Below are 23,586 nucleotides of genomic sequence, written 5' to 3' on the forward strand. Positions count from 1 at the left end.
AGAAAATGGGGTTCCCAGAAATAATGAAGTCCCCTGCTGAAAAAGTTTGAATACCCCTAATCTAGATTGAACACTGTTGACATCACCGACTGCAGGACCGTGGTTTCAGATTCTCATTTAGAATTTATCAGTGTGGCTGGCTGGGCTATGTAACGTTGGCCCTTATATTAGAAGAGATGAATCGAAAACATTTTAAAGGATCAGGAGGATTGCAATAAACTATAATTATCTCTCTCTCTCTCACACACACACACACACACACACACACACACACACACACACACACACACACACACACACACACACACACACACACACACACACACACACAGAGAGAGAAAGAGAAAGTGGAGAAATCTTAGCCTGATCCTCGTCAAAATATCTCACATTTTCTCCCCTGGCCACTGGGGAGAGGCTAATGGTCTCTTATATCTCAATATGCTGCTGGGAATCATTCTGGGTATTTTTTGTGTTATTATACTTATTATTATATAAAACTTAAGGGTTTCAAAAAGGTTATTTGGCTGTCCCCATAGCAGAACCCTTTTTGGTTCCAGGTAGAACGCTTTTGGTTTCCATGTAGAACCCTTTTTCCAGATACGGTTCTACATGGAAACTAAAGGGTTCTACCAGCAACCAAAAAGGGCTATTGAAAGGGTTCTCCTGTGGGGACAGCCGAAGAATCCTTTAAGGTTCTCGATAACACTTTTTTCCCCCCCTAAGATTATAGATAACTTATCACTGTAAACGTCTTCTCTCTCTGTGTGAAGAGAGAAATCTGGCCTTTTATATCAGTCTCACGGTCATCCATGTGCGTAGGTAGCTTTATCCAATGAGTTATCAGTGTCTGTATGTCGGTGTTCTTTGAGGCCATGGTGCAGTGTAAGTGGGCAGGCAAGGCCACGGGAGAGTGAGATGAGAGAATGAGTTTTGTTGTAAAAACACTCCTCTTTGAAGATTCACCCAAAGAGCGAGGTCAGGAGAGGTTGCAAAGAGTAAGTGTGTGTGTGTGTGTGTGTGTGTGTGTGTGTGTGTGTGTGTGTGTGTGTGTGTGTGTGTGTGTGTGTGTGTGTGTGTGTGTGTGTGTGTGTGTGTGTGTGTGTGTGTGTGTGTGTGTGCGCGCGCACACACTGAAGTGCTCTGTATGTCCCTGTGTTGTCTATAAGGTCAAACCAAGAGGTGCACATCACGACTTGAGGACAGGCTGAGGCTCATTAGGTGAACCCACAGGTGGATCTTCTGCTTTCAAGGACTAAAACAGCCTCTCCCTGAGGCAACCTTTTACCAATAACACTCAAAAAGTCTCTGAGCCATGGAATATGAAGAGAACTCCTGACTGGTTTCCTACAGCGAGTGTGTCACTGTGGGCCTTATGTCATGTAAGGACTAGACTGTCTGTCAGGAGGAAATGTCGCGGCATGTGCCTGTCTCGCCAAGTTAAAACACATCTCATGTGATGACTGAGCTGGTGCTACTGCTGTGAAATAAGGACAAAGATAGATATGTCATGCTTTGTTTTGTTTTTAATTAGAAAAAGTATTTCAGATTTTCAGATACTTGAACACAATATACAATATTATACCATACATTGTGTGAAACATTGAATATGTCCGCCTGCAACTGCAACGCAGTAGGTAGGTAGGTATTCAACAGACATATAACAACCACCTCTCATGCAGATAGTGCTAAGTCTGGCTAGTCACTTGGAAACGACTCAGACCAAAAGCTTGAACATAGATTAACAATGTTATACTGATGACAAATTTAGAATTTCAAAACTGCTAACAAGTTTTGGTCGGATGGAACTAGTTCACATTAGCACGCTCAATTACAAGAAGATCACATTTTTGTAACGATTCATCACGCGGGTGCTCAGAGATATTGTAGCATGCCACCAATAATCCCCTTGAACGACTTCACATATAAGTAAGTACGTGCGAGGTGTGAAGACGAAGACACTTGGTTCTGTGTGCGTCTGTCTTCCTGTTGTTTCTGTCTGCTGCCGTTGAACCAGTAGATCTGAACCCCAAAATCAGCCATCTGCATTCAAAATGTTGTATACAGAGGAGTCTGGTTACTAGCTTACTACAAGCTGCTCAGAGAGTCGTGGTTTGTAGGTCTGATATTGATACCGAGCCTAAGTGATAGGCTACAGTATAAAAGCCACAGCGGGCTTGTATTTATTTTTAGCTCTTCCCAGGTCTCTGTCGTTTAACATATCCTCTATGCGTTGTCAACCTACAGGTTGTGTATATGTCTTGTTAGCTGTTGCTCAGGGCACTCAAACATTTGTGTGAATATATTTACTTAGGATATAATATATATATATAAAAAAGGAAACAATATTATAATAAAGAATCTAAAAAAAGACTCCGACACAGAGCCTTGAACACGCTAGACACCACCAACCTCCAGGTAATGCAAGTACATATACATTTAAATAGATTTACACTGACTGAAACAGTATTCTTATGTACAGCTGAAAGTAATAAATACACTGTTATAAACAGCAAAGGACCAACTTGAGCTCTAGTGACAAACAGGAATAGGAGTGTGGAGTCCGGTCAGGCCAGGTGGCAAAGGCCACACGGACGCACACACACTCACTCTCACAAACACACTTTCTGATACTCGTACACGCACTCACACACACTCACTCACTGACACACACGATTGCCATGTAAGTCTGCTGAAGTGAGGGTATAGTCAATAAGGCAGTTGAAGTACCTTTGAGTATGTCAGTAAACCTAAGGGAACAATGGAGGGAGGATTGGTGATATCTGAAAACCAGTCATGGAGACCTATAAGGGAAGATCTACCTAGCAGATTTTCAGGCGTGGATGGTTTTAATGCTGACCCAAAGATACAGTGAATTACACTGTCCGGGGGCCTTTTGGTTTGGTATCTCTGTCACGTAAATCTCTAGATACCCTTCAGTGGGTTATCATCCTATTGTTCTCAAAATAAGCACAAACTCTACAGTTTGTAAGTGCCAAATCTATTCTAAAGATTACATCTAACGGATCAAATCCTGATAAACTCCCCGGGCCGGCCAGGAAATGTGATACAGTTAGCGGGAAGGGAAGAGAGAGAGAAAAAATAATGTTTTGATTGACGTCAATGGGCAGACGCAGCACCTCCTTCAGTTATTCCCTTTTTTTGGTGGAGGAAGAAATAGCTGACCTGATTGTTTTAGGGGTCAGAGTCAGGAGTTTGTAAAAAAAAAAAACGTGAATAATAGTCACAGCTAACCAAGGTGTGACTGGGCTTCTACACAGCCGCCTAGCCACCTTTCATCATCTGGCCGGGTCCTTGATTTGTTACAGCATCAGAACCAGGCGGGTTCTGGAATCATTTGGTCGAATAGGATTAATACACAATAGCAGGATACCTTGAGATGGAGCTAGAAATATCCTTCTAACTTGAAGTCTGATTATTATCAGGATTTGAGCCATGAGGGTAGTGGGGGGGTCCTTCAAGGAGAATGAGGGGAAGCAGATTAGATGGTGAGAAATGGGTCTAATTGTTTTTTTTTGTTGAGTTATAGTGATCTATCTGCCTACCGTTCATCTACAGTGAGGTCAGACACATGAAGCAACAATCTAGCAACAATGTAACATGTAACGTGAATCGTGATTTCCATAGAGAAACATATATGTTGTGCTCGGATTGAAATGGTATCTTGTTATGAGATGTCGTGTTTTAAGTATTTGATGAGTTTGTCCAAGAACTGTTTGTCTAAGTTAGTTTGATTTCTTCTATTGCCCAATACTAGTAAGGAAGACTGTTCTCTTTGTCTGAGATATAAAAAGGATTTTGCTCTTGAGCTTTCGGATAACTCTTTAGAAAAAAACAAAACATTTCACGTACATACTAAAGTGTGTTCAATAAATTAAAAAAAGGATTAAAAAGACAATAGTAAAAAAGACACAGAAAAGTATTTTGACAAATGGTACAGGAAAAAAGTAAACAGTTTTCTCTCTCTATAAAAACACACGTCCATCCGTCAGTAGTTTAAACGCTACCTCTTGACATCCCATTTTCGTTAAAAAGTCACAAGGTACAAAACTTCTCTCAGTAGTAGTGTCAACATTTCAGATGCCAGTCTGGATGGAAAAACAACCGTTTCCCAGATTGGCCCAAGTCCTTCATTTCCTCGAGGCCTGTCCGTTCCGTCAGGTCCAAAATGTTTGCAGCATTTTTCCTGAGAACTTTGTAGCCGCCCCACTGAAACTGTCCCTCTTTGTCGCCGGCTCCTAACGCAAGTGCAAGGATAGGGTGGGGTTAAACTGACGCCCCATCCGGGCTCAAACTAAGCCCATCGTGGGCTTGTTAAAAAGCACAGCTGCAGGATTTCTCCTGTTTAAAACATGAAACCAACCACCTTCGCGGTGCAGCAGAGCCCATTATGTGTCTGTGGGTGATGCATCGTGGGTAATGATCTCTATGGATGACGTGGGCTCCATGGATTCCTCGGGGTCCTGACAGTCCGAGTAGTCTACCGGAGACCGAGACGCCTCCCCCAGACTATCCTCTTCCTCCTCCTCCTCATCCCCCTGGCTCTGTTCATCTTTCTCTGTACCCTCAGAGTCCTCCTCCTCCAGGGTGAGTTCAAACTGGAACTTGTCTCCCACCTGGCCCCCTTCGCCTCCCTCCTGATCCCCCTGCTCTGTGGCCCAAGGAGGAGAGGGGCTCTGGGGGATCATGCTCTGGTACCAGTTCCTGTTGTCCTCCAGAGTGTCCAGGATGTCCTGGGCGTCAGGGTGAACCAGGTCAGCCCAAGTCTCCCACAGAGGGTGGACAATGTAATCTATGAAGCCCACCTGGAGAGAGGAGAGGGGGGAAAAAAAGGGGTGAGTCAGGAATCATGTGTATGTGTATGCTTGAATGCTATATGTGGGTGTGTGTGTGTGTGTGTGTGTGTGTGTGTGTGTGTATGTGTGTGTCTAATATCATACCTGGCTTTTCTCTACTGAAGCGGTGTGTTTGTCACACATGGGGCTGATCTCCATGCCTCTCTCCCTCTCCCTGTCTCCCTGGTGGAAGAACTCCTCCATGATGCGGTCGGTCCACTGACGGTACAGCTCCAGGGACTTGGTCGGGTTACTCAGGTCAGCACAGTGAACCATGTTCCTCAGCACCTGATGGAGAGACGGACGGAGAGAAGAACCGTTAGAGAGGGAGAAGTAGGAGGGAGTGATATGGGGTGATAGGGGAGAAGGAGAGGGGAAGACAAATTGAGGCAGTGAACAGGGTTGGAGAGAGGGGAGGAGGCAGAGGAAGATGAAGTGAAGAAGCAGAGGTCATCCCAGTGGGAGGCCATCTTTCAAAACAAAAAAAATAGATATACCCCTTTTTCCTTCCCAATTTCGTGGTATCCAATTGGTAGTTACAGTCTTTGTCTCATCGCTGCAACTCCCGTACGGACTCGGGGGAGGCGAAGGCCGAGGGCCGTGCGTCCTCCGACACACGACCCAGCCAAGCCGCACTGCTTCTTGACACAACGCCCCCTTAACCCGGAAGCCAGCCGCACTAATGTGTCGGAGGAAACATCTTACACCTGGTGTCCTTTTCAGTGTGCATTGAGCCCGGGCCCGCCACAGAAGTTGCTAGTGCGCAATGGGACAAGAACATCCCTGCTGTCCAAACCCTCCCCTAACTCGGACGACACTGGGCCAATTATGCGCCGCCCCATGGGTCTGGACTTGAACCAGGATCTGTAGTGGCACAGCTAGCACTATGATGTAGTGCATTAGACCACCGCGCCATTCGGGAGGCCAGTGGGAGGCCACCTTAATGACACTAATTAGAGCTATTACAATACAAATAGGGAGAGGAGAAGGGTCTGGAAGAGACCGAACGATGACCAGGATAAACCCACCTGTATTCTGTCGGTGTAGTTGTCCAGCAGCAGGACCCCAGAGCTGGTCACCTTCTTGGTCTCCACCATGGTCTTCAGGTCCGCTAACAGACTCATGTGCTTGGACATGTCAGTGGCCAGGACCATGTCGATGACCATCTTCCTCAGGCTCTGCCTCTGCTTCTTGGTCAGGTTCTGGAAGATGTCACAGTTGTCCCCCTGGAGCAGCTTGAAGCCCACAGCCAGGTGGTGGTTCTCTAAGACGGACTCGTCGTTGTACATCAGGGCCAGCTCAGAGTCTGGGGAAGACAGAGGAGAGTGAGTCACTTGGTCAGCACTACGTCGATGAATATGGATATGGCTATACATTATGGATATATTATTCCCAGTGGAGGTACGCAGTAAACAGGTGTAGTAGAGAGACCCACTGGTATTGATGAGGAACTGGTTGGACACCCCCGGGTGGTCGACATCGTGGATGGCTGCAGCAAAGATGGCCGCCAAGATCTCCAGATCGCTGAAGACCGCCTGCGTTGAAAGGGAGAGGATCCGGGGTTTAGAATGTCTCAAGCGAGAGAAAAAAACTCAAAGGAACAGGCACAGAGAACAGCTCATCTCAGCGCAGCCCACTCTCATTGATTCCCATGGCCCGGTGTGCGCTATCGCTAACAGCCAACGTCGCGGAAAAAAAACACTGCGCTGGCCTACATTAGCGAGGTGGCTAGCTTATGTTAACTTTGTCTCCGTCTCTCTATAGGCACTCAGCCATAGTGGTTTGACACTGGGTGTGCTGGCTTTAAGAGCGGGGCCATAAACAGGATGGATGGAGGGATGGGGTGAATGTATAAAAAGAAGAGAGTGGCTTGTGACGCGTTGAGGGCTGGGTCGTGCTGTTAGACTGCGTCATGGATGAGGTTCAACTGTATTTATAGAACCACGGAGGGAAAGGAGCTGTGAGAACGAACAGATTGTGTGGCGGGAGTGAGAGAGAGAGTGAGGGGGGGGGGGGGGCAAGGAGAGAGGGAGAAAAGGAGGAAAACTAATGGTTTATGTCTACAGGTTGAGGGAAGATGACTTTGGGAGCATGCTCGGGAAGGTGCTCAAGTTTGAACATAAAAACCCGGGGAAGATTTACGATAGGACTCATAGGTTGGGGCGGGAGTACGGCGAGCGCACACTAAGGCCGGAGTTCAATGAGCTCAGATGGGTGTGGGATGGTGAAGCAAGGGCAGGGTGTGGGGCTCGGATTTCTTCCCGAGGGACTTAAGCTTACGTCGAGGGCAGGGGTGGAGAGCAGGATGTGTGTGGACTGGGCCACGTCTGCCGCGTGGAGGCTGTTGTGGTAGGCCACGTCTCCATGGTAGTGGTCCTCCAGGGTCATCATGTACGCCACAAACGTCTCCGTCGGGATCTTAAACGTCTTCAGCAGGTCTCTCTCCTGCAGGGGACACGAGGATATGAGTCAGTACTGTTTTCCGTCCAAAACGTACAGCTGTAACATATTGTGTGTGTGCGTGTGCCCTCCTGCCATGCATATGTGTGCATGTGGGGGTGTGTGCGCGTGTGTAGGAGCCAGTTATAACGTACCTGGAAGATGGCATACATGATACAGGTGAGCGGTCTATGTTCGGAGTACTCGGACACGGTGAAGATGTTCAACCCCCACTTATTCAGATCCTCCAGCTCCTTGGAGAGCATATCCTCCTTGTCCGTCTTGACCCCGAACCGTGAGATGGAGGAGCTGGAGAGGGAGGGTCCGTGAGAGACCTTCTTCACTCCACTGATCTGAGTCATCATCAGCTGCTGCTTCTTCTTCTCCCGGCCGGCCTTCTCCTTGGGCGTCACCGACGGCATGTCCATGTCGTTCTGTTTGTCTGGAGAGAAGAGAGAGAGAGAAAACAGGGGGGGGTGGGGGTTAGGATACTTCGTGTCATTCTGTACATGTTTGTGCATGTGTGTGTGTGTGTGTCTCTGTGGTCCTTTCTCTCCCCTGCTCGGCTCCTGCTCCCTTGACTCAAAAAGGCCATACGTTGATAATACCACCGAGACAATCCCATTGAGAAGCAAAGGGGTAAAGAAGGTCCCGAATGTTCCACATGCACATCTCCTGGAGGTGTTTTACATCTCTAAGGCAAAGGGGAGGGGGGGGGGGGGTGCTGTACCCCCTCTCACCCAGTGCTCTTAACCCCACATGTTTGAGATATCACATCCTCTAGTGGTGTGGTATATAGCTCTTTACAGTATACGCCCACTCCTCTGCAGTCGACCCTCTCACAGCTGAACTATCCTGCCCTCCCTCCGCTGAGAGTTATTCAATTACCACTGCTGTAATTCAAATAATCACTGTCACTCTACCCCCCCCCCCCCCCCCCCCCCCCCCCCCCTCCCCCCGCTCCCTCTTTCCTCCTTCAGTCATTATAGAGACTGGGCGATTAAGCATTCTGTAAAGTGACGCGTGGGGAAACAGGGGGAAGAGCAACACACTGGGTCCTGTAGTTCATTATCACCGTCATTATCACCAGTGAAGTGATGTCTACTAGCTGCTCAGACACGCCACTGAGCCCACTCTCCTATTCCCATACACACAGAATGGACCAGAACTCTGTGAATGGAAGGGGAAGTAGGTTGTTGTCATAGACATAGAATGCCGTTCTATTTTTCAATGGGTTTTGTATGGACCCTCACATAATGGCCTCTGTCTGTCTGTCTGTCTGTCTGCCTGTCTGTCTGTCTGTCTGTCTGTCTGTCTGTCTGTCTGTCTGTCTGTCTGTCGGAAGTGGTTTTGCTAATTCACAGTTTTCCATGCAGGTGGAGTGTTGACATGACCTCTTTCCTCTGAGGCCCAGACTAGACTGTCACGTCTCTCTCTCCCATCTCTCGCTTCCCCCTCTCTCTATTTCTCACACATTTATTCTTCTGAAATGCTGAATCCCCTCTAGCCCGTTCCATATTATGCTCAGATGCCAGAGCGATAGAGATAGAGAGAGAGAGAGAGAGAGAGAGAGAGAGAGAGAGAGAGAGAGAGAGAGAGAGAGAGAGAGCACATGTGTGTGGGTGGATTTGGGCTTTTAAATCCCCTTAATGAGTTCTGCCTGGCTGTTACTGTGGTAGCGAGCTGGACAGAGCCCTGTCCGCCAGGTTGTTACGGGATGAGTGGAGTGGACAGCTGTGGAGGAGAGGAGCCAGTGCACGTGAATGGCCCTACCGCACACACCGCACACACCATCATCTCCAACCCACAGTCCCTCAGGGATGAGTTGCCCATGCACTCACTTAAAGGGATCAACCAGAGGATTAACAAGGTGTCCCAGGATAACTTGACAATATGAACAACAACATGGGTGGAACATGATGTCTGTGTGTGTTGTAGAGAGGGAGATTTGAATAAGACAGCCGTAAATGTCAACCATTTTATCCCCTTGCCTTTGTTTTTTCTATATATTTTTTTATGACCCCCTTTTCCTCCCCAATTTCGTGGTGTCCAATTGGTAGTTACAGTCTTGTCTCATCGCTGCAACTCTCGTATGGACTCGGGAGAGGCGAAGGTCGAGAGCCGTGCCTCTCGAAACACAACCCAACCAAGCCGCACTGCTTCTTGACACAGTGCCCACTTAACCCGGAAGCCAGCCGCACCAATGTGTCAGAGGAAACACCGTACACCTGGCGATCGTGTCAGTGTGCCCTGCGCCCAGTACACCACAGGAGTCACTAGTGCGCCAAGAGACAAGGACATCCCTGCTGGCCAAACCCTCCCCTTAACCCGGACGACGCTTGGCCAATTGTGCACCGCCCCATGGGTCTCCCGGTTACGGCCAGCAGCGACAGAGCCTGGACTCGAACCCAGCATCTCTAGTGGCACAGCTTGCGCTGCGATGCAGTGCCACTCAGGAGGCCACTCAGGAGGCCCTGCCTTTGTCTTCTAAAGAAACAATGAACTGTAACATAATTAGAAATATCATCCCAGTCAGTGGTGAGCTCAGGACAAACTACCAGCTGTCTGTCTCCCAGTGCTTTCCTCTGCTTCTCTTTCCCATATTAACAGCCAACCAGCTCCAGCTCTAACCCACTCCCACAGGGAACTATGGAGCGGTAGAAAGGTAGAAACTCCCATCTCCCATCTGTGTCTGATCTACACACTCACTTCCTCAGGCATGGAGAGATGGGGGGAGCGAGGAGGGATGGGGGCAAAGAAAGCGAGAGACACATTAACATGGGGATGAGTCACTGAATGGGCTGCTCAGTTTTCATGAGTGGGTTCCACCGTGCCCCCGCCGCACCTCTACTGCGGAACACCGGTCCCTCCATCTCTCCCCATTTCCCCCCTCCCAATCTCTCCCCCATCTTCTCTCGCTCAAGACGCTGCAGTGGGAGAATCCCATCCACTTTCGACTAAATAGGACTGGATTCGGATGGCGGCGCATCACACATGGTACAGGACATACGCAGACAGCTAGCACGCCATGGACGACCGTATTGTCCTTTCTCTTCAATCACACTGTGTCCCAAAAGGCACCCTATTGCGTATGTAGCACACTATATAATGAACAGGGTGCATTTTGGGAGGCATCCACAGAGTCACGACTGGAACCTCCAACTACCCCTCTCTCTCTCTCTCGCAATCTGTCTATCCACCGGCTCTGATGTTGCATGGAAATCTCAGCTGTCAATCAACCAGCAGCAGAGGCACCTCACTATGAAGTGCGTCGCCAGCGAACCATCTCAAAGCTTCAAGCTTTTCCTCTCTGATTTGGTTTGGATAGGCATTTAGAGGGGAAGGACGTGTCATAAACAGATCAACCAGAGTCGATGCAGTGTTTTGCAGTGCACGCCAGCAACAAGCAGACAGCCAGCCTCAGCCAGACAAAATGGAGGGGGAACCCCACAGACACACTGCGGTATACTGCACACATATATGCATCTGTGTGGGTGTATTAAAATGTGTTTTAAGAAGGCTATAAGAAGTGGGTGGGAACAGTCAGGCATCAAAAGCAAATTAATTGGGGTTCCCAAACCCGGTCCTGGGGCCCCCGCTGGGTGCACGTTTTGTTTTTTGCCCTAGCACTACACAGCTGATTCAAATAACCAACTCATCATCAAGCGTTGATCATTTGAATCAGCTGTGTAGTGCTAGGGTAAAAACCAAAATGTGCACCCAGCGGGGGCCCAGGACCGAGTTTGTGAAACGCTGACCAAATGAGAGAGTGTGTGTGTGTGTGTGTGTGTGTGTGTGTGTGTATGTGTGATCAGGGCTTTACCTAGGAAGGTGTTGGAGATGAACTCGGACACCTGGTTGCCGGAGCGACTCATCTCTGATAGGTGTGTCAGCTCCCGATTCAACATTCTCTTGAACTGGGGAAAATAAGAGGGGGAAAAGGTCAGGATCCTGGAAACTACCGGAAAACCTGGAAGAAATGATGGTGCTGGAAGATTCCATGGAAAAAAACATTACTGTATGCTCAGTCAAGCTTTATACAAACATTAAACAAAATCTCGAAACAAATCTCGAGACGTTACACAGAATCAGTACAAAAGGGAGTTGGAAAATAACAATTGGATTGTTTTCATATAACAACTAAAACCCCCTGAGCATCCTATTATACAGTGCAGATTCATCTGGTTTCACGTTCATGCTTCATATTGCAAGGGGAAATTCTGCTAATCTGCAATGTATAAAACCCTGTATTATTATACAGTCTATGAGGAAAACCGTGCATAACGACACAGGATCTGCATGGGAATGTGGGGAAGCACCCCCACTGCAGCAGCATATGTCTGTGTGTGTTTTTCAGAGAGAGAGAGAGAGAGAGAGAGAGAGAGACAGAGAGAGAGAGAGACAGAGAGACAGAGAGACAGAGAGAGAGAGAGAGAGACAGAGAGAGACAGAGAGACAGAGAGAGAGAGAGAGAGAGAGAGAGAGACAGAGAGAGAGAGAGAGAGAGAGAGAGAGATCTATAGCCCCATCCACAGCAATGCTATCCTGTTCTGAAGAGCTGCAGGCAAGATGGAGACGCAGCCCAGCTAAATAACACCAGTTCTGTTCTATCAGACCGCACGGCCATCACACTGGATAGAACACGACCACAACCCAACTACACAGCTCTAGAACACAGAGACCACCAAAAATACTACAACAGCTCAAACACCAAAACACAGAGTAATGTCATGTTATCCCAAGCAGCAATGTGAGCTAATGGCACAAAACACACCTTAATGTAACCCCAAGACACAGACAACAGGTAGTTCACTTCAGGCATTTTGGACCCCGTTTTTCCCTCCCTACAGGACAGAGAGCCAGCAGCAGCAACGGCCGTAGCAGCACTGTAATCCACCGCGGTAAAATAGAGCGAGGCAGATGAACGGGATTCCTTTAGTGCTAAAAAAAAAGAAAATCCCCCTCTTCTCTCCTCTTCTCTGCTCCCTTGGTGTTGTGGCTCAACGGCTAATAGAACAGCTAGATAAAGATGACTGGTCGCTCTCTCTCTTAGCAGACGTCTCAGTGAGGGTCTCCATGTCTAGGTAAGAAGAGAGGGGAGCAGGCTAGGTGTTGTAGCCAGGGTAAGGAGCTCCGTCTTGGGCTAGGAGATCCACAGAGCTGGGCGGCAGCTGGAGCTATGGAGTTATGAGCTAGATCTGAGCTAGGGGGGGCTCTGAGCACGGCTGAATAATAGACAAGGGGAGGAGGGAAAAAACACTGGGATGGAGAGAGGACTAGGAGAAGAACTGCGATGCTCATCTGACTGGAGTGGGGGGGGGGGCTTCCTCTGCTGTATTCATCTAACTCCACTCTCACTGCTGCAGCTCTCTCCCTCCCTCCATTTCTCTCTCTCTCTCGGTCCCCCCCCCCTGCTTTTAGTCTACCATCCCCAGCAACATGCTGCACACAGCGCACATGATTTGACAGAAAGCGGAGCAAAGCAGAGCGAAGGGGGGGGAGCCCCCAGCAGCACAGCCCAGCAGTGGGGAGGGGTAGGAATGGGAGCCAGGGATACAGGATACAGGAGCTCTCTTCTTCTCTATCCTCCTCTCCTCTCTTCCCCCTCGTCTCCTCTGCAGCCCTCCCACTGCAGATAACCCACTTCCCTCCTCCCTGACATAAGCAAGGATGAGGAAAGCCTCTATTTCTTATCTGTCTGCCAGAGGACCACAGACTAGTGCTGCCATTCAGCCATTTTTAATACAGTATTTGAGGGAGGCATGGGGGATTGCATGTATAAATGTACCTTACGCAGTAGTGGGGGAAATGAGAAGGAAGGGCACAGTTTCTCTCTTTCTATTGCCTGACATGTGTCAGCAGGACCACAGTGGCTGTTCATTATCCACAGCCCATAATAACATGAGAGGTTGTCAGGGTATCCGTGGCAGGCTATTTTTACACAACTGTGGAGCGAGAGAAAAGCGAGAGAAAACACCAAAGAGAGAATGGTAGATAATTGCATCCTTCACCAATTTGGGTTGACATCAGATCAGCCCCCAACTCTCTCTCTCTCTCTCTCTCTCTCTCTCTCCCTCTTTCCTCCACTCTGTCTGTGTACGCCAATTACCAGAACATCCCAACGCCATGGCAACAGTGTCACGTGACCAGAGAGAGTGGTGCGGCTGGCTGGCTGGCTGCTGTTTCAGCGAGAGGTTTCCCCCTCCGAACACTAGCGAGGCAGCCCCGCCGTCACGAGGACACACCAGTGGTTCAACTGCTGAGTGAAAAGCACTAGTTCCTCCCCTCTTTCATTCCACCTCTCCCTCACTCTCAGCCACTTACATGTCAATTTCTCTCCCTGCTGCCACTTCCCAACAGTGTCATTAATCTTGGTCTCTCTCCCGCCCTCCTACGATCAATGGGGTTGGCTGCCCTTGGAGGAGCAGATGTAAACAAGCAAACAGACAGGCAAAGGCCGGAGGCCATCCTCAAAAAGCTATCATTTCAACTGACTGTGTAATTGGGATGCGTGTTATTCGAAATGGAACCAGGCCTATTCAGGAAGACCTCAATATAGTTTCAGTTCTCTTTCCTCCTCGACAAGGCTTCTCATTGCTTGTCGTGAAACAATCCCCCAGTACGGCGAGAGGACTATCCACGATTGTGAAACAGAGTGTTCTCATGTCAGCGCTCGTCTGTAGGAAACGGCAGGAAAAACCTTCCCAGGAGTCTCCGATGAGCGAGCGGAACACTGCGCTGGGAATGATGGGGCGAGAGGAGTGTCCAGATGATCCTCCTGTTGCAGAGACGGGCGAACCAGAGAAAGGGAGGAGGGTGTTGGAAAGGATCCTCCTGTTGCAGAGACGGGCGAACCAGAGAAAGGGAGGAGGGTGTCGGAAAGGATCCTCCCGTTGCAGAGACGGGCGAACCAGAGAAAGGGAGGAGGGTGGCGGAAAGGATCCTCCTGTTGCAGAGACGGGCAAACCAGAGAAAGGGAGGAGGGTGGCAGAAAGGATCCTCCTGTTGCAGAGACGGGCGAACCAGAGAAAGGGATGAGGGTGTCGGAAAGGATCCTCCTGTTGCAGAGACGGGCGAACCAGAGAAAGGGAGGAGGGTGTCGGAAAGGATCCTCCTGTTGCAGAGACGGGCGAACCAGAGAAAGGGAGGAGGGTGTCGGAAAGGATCCTCCTGTTGCAGAGAGGGGCGAACCAGAGAAAGGGAGGAGGGTGTCGGAAAGGATCCTCCTGTTGCAGAGAGGGGCGAACCAGAGAAAGGGAGGAGGGTGGCGGAAAGGATCCTCCTGTTGCAGAGACGGGCGAACCAGAGAAAGGGAGGAGGGTGTCGGAAAGGATCCTCCTGTTGCAGAGACGGGCGAACCAGAGAAAGGGAGGAGGGTGGCGGAAAGGATCCTCCTGTTGCAGAGACGGGCGAACCAGAGAAAGGGAGGAGGGTGGCAGAAAGGATCCTCCTGTTGCAGAGACGGGCGAACCAGAGAAAGGGAGGAGGGTGTCGGAAAGGATCCTCCTGTTGCAGAGACGGGCGAACCAGAGAAAGGGAGGAGGGTGTCGGAAAGGAAAGGGAGACAAAACAATATAAAACATGAGAAGAAGCCCTCGTTATATAATACACTGCATACAACATAATATGAGGAATATAACAGCGGGGGATGTCTCTGTGAGGTGGTGGAGAAAGGAACAACCGCAGCTAAAACAACGACACTGCCGCCTCCGCTCATCAGGACTCAACAACAGCTCTGCTGAACACACAGCACTTGTCACATCCCTGTACCATACACACACCCCAGCCCATATACACACCCCAGCCCATTTACACACCCTAGCCCATATACACACCCCAGCCCATATACACACCCAAGCCCATACAGCCCTCTGTGTGTGCTGCATCTCTACTGCATCTCTCCCCCTCCTCCCCTCTCTCTCAGTGTTGATCTGTTTAGGTATCCACCACCCAAGGTTGTCTCTATGAATCTCTATGAGCTGACTGTAAATGAGAATGAGAGTTGATGTTAATATTTGATGAGCTGAGTGTTGATGCTTCATTCAGATATGCTGTGGCCTCTGACACAGAGAATGGGCTCAGAGAGGTCTGTCGGAAGCTCTCTCTCTCTCTCTCTCTCTTTTCGCTCTCTCTCTACTCTAATCTTCGGTCTCTCACCCCCCTGCCTCCCTCCCCTCTAGCCGCAAGGGGTGGGGGAGATCCAGCAGGGAGCTGCTGTGTTTCCCAGAAGCCTTTGCAGCAGAGCCAGTATAGAACTGAATGGTGATGGCATTTCGTTGTGAAAAAAGTCCCTCCATTCAGATTTGATCCTATAGGACAGGACACAGTGGATAGCAGTCAGGCATACAGACAGGCAGGCATACAATCAAGCAAACAGACAGACCGACAGGCAGGCAGGCATACAGACAGGCAGGCATACAATCAAGCAAACAGACAGACCGACAGGCAGACAGACAGACCGACAGGCAGGCAGGCAGGCAGACGGGAAGACCGGCAGATAGGGATGTACAGGACAGTGCATGTCTTGTGGCATCTTTTGAAATGACTTGAGTTTATAACACCACTGATGGCCACAGAGGATCTCCAAACTCAAAATGTAATTTCATGTCCTCTTTCCGCCACTAGTGGACACTGTGTCCTCATATTGTCAGCTGAACAGACTAACAGTTAGTCCACTGCTTAACTTCTCAGCTAAATTAACATTGTTGAATTTGACACTACTTCCATAGAAGTGAAAATATGACTCAAGATGGGGAATTTGCAGAGTAAAATAGCACGGTTTTATCAAACGTCAGGCAATAGTATGATTTTAAACCGCACACGACTTCAGTGCCGGGTAATCTTATTAAGTTGCGCTTGATTCCCCGGCCTTGGCAAACATATGGCGCACAGGGATTACACAATGGTTATGATGGGGCAACATAGACAGTGACATGTGTTTCCTCAGGGACGAGGGCAGTAAGCTTAGAGACCAACCCCACAGAGCCTGAATCCACACTACCTCTGACGACTCACAAGCGACTGGCTCTGGCTGCGATGGCAACGTGTGTCTGTGTGTGTGTGTGCGCGTGCGTAAGAGTGTCTGCACGTGTGCACATAGGCATGCCGTCATTAGCCCACAAACAAGATCATCAGAGGAACTGGCGAACTGCATGATACAAGAGAAAGGGGGAAATAAATGATTAAAGTGAAAAAGAGAGGCGGAACAAATAAAGAAACAAGACAAGGCATATCACTCAAATCTGACACCGGGTTGAATGTCCCGTCAGTGCAGGCTGTCAGAGAGCTCCGGGTGGTTTTCACTTGTGTTTGGCAGCCCCATCTCAACCTACAGAGAGATCCGTTAGATACGCTGCACTAAACCCGCTCATCGTGGCCTTTAGACGTAGGAGTTCAACACCGCCGCCTCACCGTATTCAATGGCAGATGTCGACTCTTTCACAAATCTGACAAGAAACCACCTCATGGCTCACGGGGGCATTGGCACGTGGTATTAGCAAGAGATGGAAGCACCACGTATCGAGCAGGCCACTTTCCTCGTTCACTCAAACAACTTGGTTTGGAGACATGCAGATTCTCCGGATAAACGGAATGATGGAGGACATTTCAGAGAACAACAACAACAATGTCCTTGAAGCTAGAATCCATGTTACGTCCATTTTCTTTTTCTTTTTTTTAGTTCAAACTGTTGTACCCAATCAGAACCCAAAATAGAAGCTTGTCATACTTCAATTTTTGTATACAAAGTAAATGCAAGCAAACACTGTATAGCCTCAAAACATAGTTCAAACGACCATTTCGATATCACGGATGATCAGTGATTGGCAGCGTAACTCTTGCTTTGAATTATTTGAGAATGGGTACATTTCTCCACAACCATCCCTAATCTTTATTTATTTATTTTTACCTAAACAAAGGTGGGGTGACGGCTTTGTTATTCTATCAATTAAGGAATTCAGATTGAAATATATTCCATGAACATTGAAAAGCTAAAGTAAACTTTAAGCATCTCCAGCAAACAGCTGTCTCACAACTCTCAAAAGGACTCAAAAAGTCTACGTTAATATTTCACTGATAAAGATGTATCAGTGAACACTGAAAGCCATAGCACAGAAACTCAACTGACAGACCCACAAAGACTATCTGCAGGGCACTGGCAGCCCAATTCAGACAAAGCATCCACGACTGCAGCTTTGACCAGTGGTGCGCTCTGCTGTCGTAAGTCCAGTCATGACAAAGGACCAGCATTACATCCATTAATATTGGTGTACTTCTCAAAATCTTACCAAATAGCCCAAGTGTACACAAACTATATTTATAAAGACTTGCAGGCAGAGAAATAACTTTCCCCAAGACTTGGTTAAAAGCAGCATAAAATAAAACTCAACTCGGTATAGGCCTACCATACAGCAATGGCAAAACCCCAAAGCAACCGCATATGATGCGAAAAAGAACTTAAGTCTTCAGTATGAATACGCCAATACATTTCCACCCCAAAATAGATCAGAAAAGTCCATTTAAAAGCTTCAAAATAGTAAAAAGCTTCAACAAGTAAGCAATTCCAAAAGAATTCGAACTTTACCTTTCTCCAACCGTTCAGTTTTCCCAACTTTCTCTCTTTCTTTTCCAGGCAGCAGGCTCCCATCTTGTGTGTATGAGCAGCTTGGTTGGGTTTAGTCCTGCAGAGTGCCGGGGCTCGCGGAAGCAGCGTCTGTATGTACTGAAACTGTGAGTAAGGGCCAAGCCTCAGACTCTGACGTGGGGAGGGTGAGGAAACGCGATAGCTCTACTGACTCATTTTGAGTTGGGTGCTCGGGCTTGCCTACTCTTATCGCTCAACGCACACACACACACACACACACACACACACACACACACACACACACACACACACACACACACACACACACACACACACACACACACAGTTCTGCCTCTCTCCCCCTGACAGTCTACTGCCTGTTCTCTAACCCAGAGCTGCAGCAGCCAGCATCAGGGTAGCATTGTTTACACTGTCAGTACACTGCTAACAATATCATGATCATTCTGATATTCCTGTTGTCAGTCCAAACAGTGCGTTTCCTTGAAAAGCAGATTCAAAGTAAATAAAATGATAACCTACCTCTCCTGATTTGACCTGTTGAAACTAATAGAGGTGAGAGTTTGAAACCCTGACTCGGGGGGGAAAAAGGAACAGTCAAACTTCTAATTGTTCTTGACTCCTACACGGAAGATGCAAGTCTGAGCAAGAGCACATCACTTACAGGCAATCCGATACAGTCATAGAGCCAGACAGACAGACACGGACAAAGTTCGATGCACTTTACCTTGGGTGTTTTACCGGAATCAGTCTAAATGTCATAACTGAAGACTTTCACCGCCCTTTACTTAGGTTTCAAATGCTGTCAGATCTTCAAGAATGTTGTCTCCAACGTCATCTGAAACCGTATTCTAAGACACATTTGTATTCTCTTCATGATAGTGAATGTAGCTGGCATCATGCTCAATGCTACTCTGTGAAAGTTGTCTACATTAAAAAATACACTTCAGTGTACAGTACAGGCAAGGCAAAGGAGACGGTCTTGATCCAGTGTCTCGACCACGCACAAAGACGGTTCAATGGGGTCAGTGGGGTATCTAACGGTACAGAAACAATGGATTTTAAGATAACCTCTCCCTACCGTGTGTTGGACTACGGGTCTGGCCTATGAGTGTCTTATGTTATCTTATCTCTCATCACAATGGCCCAAATAATGGCCAAAGCAGAACCAGTATGGCCCTCAGGGCAGCACAGGGAGATTCCTCTGAAGACAGGGAACTGAATCAACACAGGGAGATTCCTCTGAAGACAAAAACTGAATCAACACAGGGAGATTCCTCTGAAGTCAGGGAACTGAATCAACACAGGGAGATTCCTCTGAAGTCAGGGAACTGAATCAACACAAGGAGATTCCTCTGAAGTCAGGGAACTGAATCAACACAGGGAGATTCCTCTGAAGACAGGGAACTGAATCAAATAAGGGAGATTCCTCTGAAGACAAAAACTGAATCAACACAGGGAGATTCCTCTGAAAACAAAAACTGAATCAGCACAGGGAGATTCCTCTGAAGACAGGGAACTGAATCAACACAGGGAGATTCCTCTGAAGTCAGGGAACTGATTCAACACAGGGAGATTACTCTGAAGACAAAAACTGAATCAGCACAGGGAGATTCCTCTGAAGTCAGTGAACTGAATCAACACAGGGAGATTACTCTGAAGACAAAAACTGAATCAGCACAGGGAGATTCCTCTGAAGACAGGGAACTGAATCAACACAGGGAGATTCCTCTGACAGGGAACTGAATCAACACAAGGAGATTCCTCTGAAGACAGGGAACTGAATCAGCACAGGGAGATTCATCTGAAGACAGGGAACTGAATCAGCACAGGGAGATTAATTTGAAGACAGGGAACTGAATCAACACAAGGAGATTCCTCTGAAGACAGGGAACTGAATCAACACAAGGATATTCCTCTGACAGGGAACTGAATCAACACAAGGAGATTCCTCTGAAGACAGGGACCTGAATCAACACAAGGAGATTCCTCTGAAGACAGGGAACTGAATCAACACAAGGAGATTCCTCTGAAGACAGGGAACTGAATCAACACAAGGAGATTCCTCTGAAGACAGGGAACTGAATCAACACAAGGAGATTCCTCTGAAGACAGGGAACGGAATCAACACAAGGAGATTCCTCTGAAGACAGGGAACGGAATCAACACAAGGAGATTCCTCTGAAGACAGGGAACTGAATCAACACAAGGAGATTCCTCTGAAGACAGGGAACAGAATCAACACAAGGAGATTCCTCTGAAGACAGGGAACTGAATCAGCACAGGGAGATTCATCTGAAGACAGGGAACTGAATCAACACAAGGAGATTCCTCTGAAGACAGGGAACGGAATCAACACAAGGAGATTCCTCTGAAGACAGGGATCGGAATCAACACAGGAAGATACACCATATGAAAGATTCAGGGATATTCTGAAGACTGAAACAGAATAGTTTGAATCAGCATCCATCAGTGACTCCTCCCTCAGTCTGTCTGGCGCCCAGTCATTCAGTCTGTCCATGTGACTGTTTAGGCTGGGACGGCTTCTCAGTCTGGCTCGTGTGTTTCTTGTTTTTGGCTTTTTTTCAACCAAGGTGAATGAGTTTGAATCAATAATCTGTCAGTTGTTCAGTGTCTGTTGAGTGACTAAACCTCATTTGCCCAGCGACATTAACTTTCTAAGTCTGTATTGTCTGTGTGTGTGTGTATGTGTGTGTGTGTGTGTGTGTGTCTGTGTGTGTGTGTGTACGCATGCAAGCTCCTCCATTGTCTTTAGTAAAAGTCCCTTCTGTCCTGCGTGTGTCCTGATGACGTCAGCAATGGGCCAAATAAACAGGGCCATTAACCCTGCCCCAGGGCATTCTGGGAGGTCTATTGTAGTCTGGTCTGAGCGGGTACCAGGAAGGAGACAGGAAGACACAGTCACACAGTCCAAGGGTCCTAGGCATCTCTTTTATTTTTGGGACATTTCTGGACTTTTTGGGGAGTAAAAATGTTTGACCATAAAATAAAATCATAGTTTCTCTAACCCTAAACATAACACTAACCCCACTCCTTAACCCACCAAAATCCTAACCCTAACCTTAACCCCAAAAGCCTAACCTAACTGCTAGGACATTTGGGTCCTGATAAGGTAGGAAGACAAGTACACACACACACACACACACTCTCCATTTACCCAAAGACGCAGTACTCCACAAACACTCTCTTGCTGTGAAATTGCAAACATGGAATTGCATTGAATTGAGCAGCACATATTTGTATGGAAAATTGCACATTGTTTCTGTGAGATACCGTGGTTAACTAACTTGCAAACAAATATGCAGCTGATTTGCACATGAGCATGTAACAATCAAAGGACAGTCTGGAAACAACTTTTACAGCCTCTCGCCTCTATTCTTTCAATGTCCACTTATCTTCTTCCACCGCACAGAACTATCACTAAAACATGCACAGAGCTTTGGTGTTACAGTTGTCACATTACTGTATGCCCTTGAAAAAAAAAAAAACATGAACAAGTGAATGTGTGAACAAGTAATGTCAACTAGGGCTAACAAACGATTCAAAATGTAATCGGGTTTAATCGCAGGATTTGCTGTGATTAATCGCAAATTCATAATTGTCTCAAATTGAGCTGTAATTTAAGATATTTTATACAAAAAGCGTGACAAGAATATTGCCGTTTTGATTTTGTCCAAAGTAAACGGTTAGAAAAATCTGGTCAATTGATAAGCACTCTTTTTTTAACAACAAAAGTCAACTTCTTTTGACGTCGCATTGTTGTTTTGATAAAAAATGTGGTATTTTGGACGTTTTCAGTGTATTTTGAAAGCTTCCAGACAAATGTGATAAAAAAAAGGTGCACCAAACTAACTGACAGCGCTCATTTTTAACATGTTAAAAAGGATCAATAAGGAGACACGGAGCGCTAGCTAGCCTGTTCTTTTCTCTGGGCTTCCTCCAACATTCACTGACCGACGTATGAAGAAGAGAGGCGTGTGCCTGCAGCAGTTACAGCCCGAACGGACGGCTCAGAAATACAATTTTAAAATCATTATTTTTAACACACTTGAATAATTCTACTCTGTTTGGCTAAGTTACCTTTTCACAGAATGGCATTGCAGAATTTGCACTTCCACACGTGGAAACATTACTACTGATACGTGTTAACCTTTTTCACACGTGAGAAGAACAACATTTCACCACCACATGTGAACTTGCAATTCCACATGTGAACGTGAGATTTTCACATGTGAAGTTCTCTTACATGTGACACTGCAAATGTGATTTTTACACGTGTTTGTTTATTACCTGTGAAAGTGCAACTCCACATGCGAAAGGGAGATTTTCACATGTGAAGTTCTCTGACATGTGAAACTGCAAATGAGATTTTCACGTGATCGATTTTCAAATGTGAAACAGCACATTTCACATGTGCAACTGAGGTGAAAACATGGTTTTTCTTCTCACGTGAAAAAGTGGTGTTAACATGTAAACACTGTATTTAAAAACGTGAAAATATGGTTTCACCTGACATTTGGCGTGTTTTCTTTTGTAAGGCTGCGTACACAACTTGTCCTTTAGCAAAATAGACTACATAATATCACATGGTGAACTGCAGACCCAAGGCCACTACAGACATGAAGAGACCTGCAAGCCCATAGCACCTACTGTCCACTATTCACAAGCACATACTGTAAAAACACAAGCATGAAAGGGACCATGCAGGGTACTCGTACGTATTGTAGAAGCACACCGCTGACCTATCCCCCCCCTGGCTGGCACTGTTGTCAAGAAATAGCAATACACTTTCAAAACCACCCAGCAACTTCATTTCCCGTTCGTGGTTCCAACGGGGGGAAAAACAAAACAAGTCACAATCTAAATCCACTGTTTGATTTAGGATCCTGAACGTACATTATATACGGTATCTAGTTGACAGCTCCTTCAAGCCAATGCAGCAGCGGTTGAAAGCAAGCTTGAAGGTTTATATACTGTAGGTCTACAGGGTGTTTCAAAAGGAAGATGTCCCTCAAAATGCTCTTGTAAGGTGCAGGGGTGCCCTTGCAAACTGACTATTTTGCAGCACATACAGATTCACAGACGGCTGCTCTTCAAAACCAGCTTAGCAGTGGCTGTCGACTTGAAGGGCGGAGGTACAGCGGCTGTGTATCGTTTATACAGGGAGTTTGAGTCTTACCTTATTGGAGGCCATGTCACTGACGGAGCGGTAGGTCTGGATGGTCTCCAGCTGGTCCAGGCACCAGTCCAGCTCCTCCATGGTCTCCATGGCCAGCTTCTGGTACGACTCATCTGTCAACAGGCACACAGACATAGGGCAGTAGTCAGCAGGGTATGGAGGGGAAGAGCGAGGTGAGAGAGGCTGGCAGGGCGGCTGCTGCGTGGCGGCCGGGCCCGGTGGTGGCAGAGGCAGAGGGGGCACCCGGCCACAATGCTCTTTCATCATGAGCAAGGCTAACACTGAGGCTAACAACTAATGGCCAAAAGGCTAGCGCTAACAGCTAGTGGTGAACTCTAGAGAGAGCAGAGTGGGACGCCACAGGAGCTGCACTCTCTCTCTCTCTCTCTCTCTCTCTCTCTCTCTCTCTCTCTCTCAAACTCTGTCACTGGCTCGCTCACTGGCTGACTGGCTGACTGAGGTTGTTTGTTTCTTTCTGCTACTTTCGCTCAGAT

General features: G+C 47.5%; 1 protein-coding gene across 2 annotated transcripts in view; it reads right to left on the reverse strand.

Moving 5' to 3' along the window:
• Positions 1-1,508: 1,508 nt before the first annotated feature.
• Positions 1,509-23,586, reverse strand: part of LOC139406795 (3',5'-cyclic-AMP phosphodiesterase 4B-like) — a 171,028-nt gene continuing 148,950 nt past the window's right edge. For both annotated transcript variants that reach the window (XM_071149833.1, XM_071149834.1), the window contains exons 6-13: positions 23,093-23,205; positions 11,116-11,209; positions 7,448-7,734; positions 7,134-7,298; positions 6,289-6,388; positions 5,882-6,159; positions 4,959-5,141; positions 1,509-4,823 (exon numbers count right to left, since the gene is read on the reverse strand). In XM_071149833.1, the coding sequence (XP_071005934.1) occupies positions 4,407-4,823; positions 4,959-5,141; positions 5,882-6,159; positions 6,289-6,388; positions 7,134-7,298; positions 7,448-7,734; positions 11,116-11,209; positions 23,093-23,205 (1,637 nt within the window). In that variant the 3' untranslated portion in view covers positions 1,509-4,406. The remainder of the gene's footprint in view (positions 4,824-4,958; positions 5,142-5,881; positions 6,160-6,288; positions 6,389-7,133; positions 7,299-7,447; positions 7,735-11,115; positions 11,210-23,092; positions 23,206-23,586) is intronic.

The sequence above is a fragment of the Oncorhynchus clarkii genome, chromosome 4, assembly GCF_045791955.1.
Source record: "Oncorhynchus clarkii lewisi isolate Uvic-CL-2024 chromosome 4, UVic_Ocla_1.0, whole genome shotgun sequence".
Lineage (NCBI taxonomy): Eukaryota > Metazoa > Chordata > Actinopteri > Salmoniformes > Salmonidae > Oncorhynchus > Oncorhynchus clarkii.